The following is a 5,000-nucleotide window of genomic DNA, read 5'->3' on the forward strand; positions in this document are numbered from 1 at the left end:
CTCTCCCAACAACAGATCACACACAGTTCCTGTGTGTTTACATCACTGTCATTAAGCTACAACAAGAAAAATGATTCTCCCACTCACACACCCACCCATGCGAGACTGCATCTCGTTTGGAGGTGTTGAGGTGCAGGATAGACGGAGCAAGACACACAGCGAGTGTGTGTGCTGTCATCTGGTTCTCCTCGGCCGTGCTGATGTCACTGAGGAAGTAGAGGAGCGTCTGCAGAACCTCACGATTCTCATCAGGGAGCAGGAACACGGCACACTGCACCGCCTGGAGCCTCTGCTGCTGAGGAACCACTGTACACACACACACACACACACACACACATTAAATCCTGAATACAAGTTTTTCTGAGATGTTTGTGCTTGCGCGCGCATGTGTGTGTGTGTGTGTGTGTGTGTGCGTGTGTCTAAGAGTATGTCTGTGTACAGAGGACACTCACACTGGTAAATATGCAGGAAGGTGTGTGTGTGTGTGTATGTGAGAGAGTGTGTGTGTGTGTGTGTGTGTGTGTGTGTGTGTGTGTGTGAGTGTGTGTCTGAGAATGTGTGTGTACAGAGGACACTCACACTGGTAAATGTGCAGGAAGGTGTGTGTGAGCTTGGACGTGAGGATGGTTTCTGGAAGATCTCTGAAGTACTGCTTCAGCAGGTCTGCCACATCGTAAGCTGATTGGCCCTGATAAGTCACATGATCAGGGGACTGGTCGTTGCGCTGCCGGAGAGCCTGGATGCGGGATTTCACGCCAGATTTGCGGAATATTCCCACCTTCCAGAGAGACGAGAAGGTTTGTTTATTACACGTCATCTCCACGCTCGCTCCTGGAGAACCCAGCGAGGAGGCGGGACATCCTGTTGTCAGTCACATGACTGGTCCACTGTGTGCTCAAGATGAACATTATCACCTACTTTACAGTGGAGTTCTAGAAATCTCATGCAGCTATATAACTGTGTGTGTGTGTGTGTGTGTGTGTGTGTGTGTGTGTGTGTGTGTGTGAGTACCTTCTCGAGACACTGGCTTCGTAGGTACCTCATGGCCTGCTGAATGCTCTGGGGGAGGGGCTGACCGGTGCGCTGCACATTTATGATTGGTGGAACACCAAACACTCGCTTGTCTTTATAATCAGGAACTTTCGAACGTTTCATGAACTTCGGCACCGTCCTGTCCAATCACAATGCAGAACACAGAGAGGGGCAGAGCTTTACAGCCAATCAGAGCGCAAAGCACAGTACCTTAATATATAATCAATTACAAATAAACAAACAAATTAATTAATAAACTAACTAAAAATGTAATACAATAAAAAGGCATTTAAACACCCAAACAAACAATATAATTAAAATTAAATAAATAGAAAATTTAATAAAGAAGTAGTAGACAAAAAAAGAGCAAAAAAAAAAACAACAGGAAAAACTGAAAAACTAGCAAAAAAAACAGAAAGGAAACTTGTTCTTTTTTTCTCTTGGCCTTTCAAAGCGTTCAAACTTCATTTGTGACTGACACCAAGTGAATTTACACACACACGCGCACACACACACACACGCGCGCACACACGCGCGCACACGCGCATGTGCGCACACACGCGCGCACACACGCGCGCACACACGCGCGCACACACGCGCACACGCGCACACACACGCGCACACACACACGCGCACACAGCTGTGCTTTTATCTAATACTCTGAAAAGAAATATGCATTTTAATTCTCGAGGAGTCACATAGAATGTGTCATGACTGAAAGTATGTGTGCACGTGTGTGTGTGTGTATGTGTGTGTGTGTGTGTGTGTGTGCACGTGTGTGTGTGTGTGCACGTACCAGCTCCGGCCATGTTTCCCTGTGTCGCAGTGCTTCTCTAGAATAGCAGTGAGTCTCAGCAGGCTGTATTTCTGCAGCAGGTTGAGCTGCGCCGCGGACTGGCGGTTAATCTCCTGCGACGCCGACGTCACGCTCGGCCGGTGAGAATTCTGAAAACTGTGCCATCGCAGCTTTCTGCAAAGGGGGAAAAAAAATCATATGAAAACAGGAAAAGTAAAAAGGAGGTGTGCAGTTTTCCTTCTTCTGCTAATGACACGAGTCACTAGTTAGAGAAAATACAATAACTAGTGGTTAGATCAATGAATGACCTATTTTGCATGTTGAACTTTGACAGTAGAAGTGGAACCATCCTGAGGAAGGTGTGGTGATGATGGTGTGTTTGTCCCCACCTGCTGGGCCGAGTGAGAGACGCCCCGACCCCAGAATCCCTCCTTTCCCTCATCTCTCCTTCTCTGTCTCCGTCGTTCATGGAATTCCCGGCACTGTCGTAATCCGAGCGGTCTTCGTCCTGAAGCATGTTGGGTAACGGCATCTCCGTCAACGACTCTCGCTCGTCCAGCTGGCATCTCAGCGAGTTCGACCACTCGTCGATGTTGTCCTGCAGTCCGTGGATGTGCTGCAAAATGGCGTCCAGGTGCTCGAACGCCTCCTCCGAGCTCCGCACACAAACCTCCCGGACGTCTGGAGAACGCGCGAAAGGGTCCGGGACGTTGTCGTAAACAGAGTTTAAGGAATCCACAGAGTTTTGCCGTTTTCCCAGCGTGGGTGAAGCAAAGTCCTGCGATTCGCTGAAGCAACTGCTGGTGCCGTCTAATGAGAATTCTCCATCCTCTCCAGTCCAGCCGGTCCCGTCACCTCGCCGCGAGAACGACGTCGGACAAATGCTCTCGATGGACAGCGACTTGGGGAACGTCCCGGGTTTGTGATCTGAAGGAAGATGCACAAGCCGCCCCACTACTCCCGGGAGACTCCGCTGGTTTGGGAGTTTGGACCGCTCCCATGCTAACTGATAGTCCTCGAGATAAAGACACGCCCTCTGAGGCTTAACGTCAGCCGCTGATTGGTCGATGCTACTATGCCGCCTCATACGCGTCTTCCACCCTGCATCCAACTCGATTCCTTTCGCCACCCTTTTCGGCAAACTGAGTTCGGGACATAACTCAGATGCCTGGGGACTTGTTTCCGTAGAAACGCCCCTAGTGACCGCCTCTTTCTGTCGCCGTAGCGACTCCATTCTTCGTAAAAGAAGCCTGGAGGAGTGCTTCACTTTTTCCCGGACAGAACGAGGTGGAGAGGAGGAGTCGTCGCCTTCGCATTCCGTGGCCTCGCTGTAGGTTGTCCCGTCCGGAGAGGTGGTGTCCCGGGCAACGTCCAGGCTCAGGCTGCTGAGGCTGAGGTCAGAGGTCAAGGAGGTCATATCACTGAGGACACTGTCACTGCTCGCTGAAGGCCTCAGGGTCATGACATCATCGCTGTTGGTCTGGAGACGGGACCAGGTTCTACTGTCACGCTGAAACGCCCAACGGGAGCTCAGCGCACACGCATCATCCTCCTCGGAATCCTCGCTCTGACACACACACACACACACACATACACACACACACACACACAAACATACACAAACAATTATTCAGTTATAAACCTCTGTCTAATGGGATCATCGTTACAGCTGGAAGAAGTTCCTCCTCTTCCTTTGAAGTTCTGAAATAACTACCATGTAAAATCCAATTTCTCAAACACATTTCCCCTCACAACTACACACAATTAAAACCAACTACACACACACACACAACTACACACAGCTACACACAATTAAAACCAACTACACACTCACACAACTACACACAACTACACACAATTAAAATCAACTACACACTCACAAACAACTACACACAGCTACACACAGCTACACACAACTACACACAACTACACACAACTACACACAACAATCTGGTTATGAGTTTATATGGACAGTAAAAGCACAGGAAGTCATTAAGCTGTTGCGGGTTTGATTGACAGATTTCACTCACCTGTTTGCAGCGGAAGTGAACTTCCAGACTCATCGCAGCACATTTGTTCAAAGTCATCAACCTCCTGAAACACACACAGACACATGCAGAGACTCAGTTCCAAGTAAAAGATCATGTCAGTGTTGTTTCTGTTATAAACACCATGTTTCCTCTTTCTCAGTACTAGTGAGGACATCAGTGTGTCCCATATATACTGTACTGTACAGTGTGTGTGTGTGTGTGTGTGTGTGTGTGTGTTTTAATCTCACCTGCATAATGCTCGCACAGAGTCATGATCCAAAAACTCATGATCCCTCCTGACCGAGGAAATATCGATGGGAAAGAGGGAGGCTGAGAGAGAGAGAGAGAGAGAGAGAGAGAGAGAGAGAGACTGAATTAATTGGCTTTGTGTGTGTGTGTGTGTGTGTGTGTGTGTGTGTGTAATTTCCTGTGTGTGTGTGTCTAAAAAAAATGTGTGCACAAATGTGTGTATGTATGTGTGTTTGTGTGAATGTGTGTGTTTGTGTGAATGTGCGTGTGTGTATGTGTAGGTTTGTGAGTGTGTGCATCTTAGAGGATGTGTATGTGTGTGTGTATGTTAATATAAATGTGTGTAAAGTGTGTGAAAAAAAAAAAAAAAAAAAAATACAGGATCATGTGAGTTTTTGACACACAGCAGTGACCTCACGTCTGTTTATGGTCACATTTACCACACAATCTCTCTCTCTCTCTCTCTCTCTCTCACACACACACACACACACACACACACACACACACACACACACACGTTTACAATAAATGAAAACATTCTCTTCTATGAACACTATAAACAGAATATCAGCTACTTTACATTACATCATTCTGAAAATAGGTGTGTGTGTGTGTGTGTGTGTGTGTGTGTGTGTGTTAGTCCCGAGCACTTCCTGACTCGCTCGGTTTCCCGCCTTTGTTTCAGCCTCCTTCCTCTCGAGCTCCACTTCACCCACTGACCCTTTCTAATCACAAACGCCCAAAGTGGACACTTCCTCCTGCCCTTCCCTCTCATCCCTACAGAGTGTGCAATGAGTCTTCCCTAGCTTCCTTTCTCCCTTTTCCAGAGTGTACACTAGTTTTTTTGGATCCCTAGGAACCAAAGCTCCCAGGAACCAAGTCCCTCCCTCTAT

General features: G+C 47.9%; 1 protein-coding gene across 4 annotated transcripts in view; it reads right to left on the bottom strand.

Annotated features, from left to right (window-relative positions):
- Nucleotides 1-5,000, bottom strand: part of stard8 (StAR-related lipid transfer (START) domain containing 8) — a 30,852-nt gene that overhangs the window by 4,714 nt on the left and 21,138 nt on the right. For all 4 annotated transcript variants that reach the window (XM_046839356.1, XM_046839355.1, XM_046839358.1 and 1 more), the window contains 7 exons: nt 4,107-4,188; nt 3,859-3,922; nt 2,218-3,395; nt 1,829-2,002; nt 1,012-1,171; nt 580-778; nt 96-306 (listed from right to left, as the gene is read on the bottom strand). In XM_046839356.1, coding sequence (XP_046695312.1) covers nt 96-306; nt 580-778; nt 1,012-1,171; nt 1,829-2,002; nt 2,218-3,395; nt 3,859-3,922; nt 4,107-4,188 — 2,068 coding nt within the window. The remainder of the gene's footprint in view (nt 1-95; nt 307-579; nt 779-1,011; nt 1,172-1,828; nt 2,003-2,217; nt 3,396-3,858; nt 3,923-4,106; nt 4,189-5,000) is intronic.

The sequence above is a fragment of the Silurus meridionalis genome, chromosome 25 (assembly GCF_014805685.1).
Source record: "Silurus meridionalis isolate SWU-2019-XX chromosome 25, ASM1480568v1, whole genome shotgun sequence".
Classification (NCBI taxonomy): Eukaryota; Metazoa; Chordata; class Actinopteri; order Siluriformes; family Siluridae; genus Silurus; species Silurus meridionalis.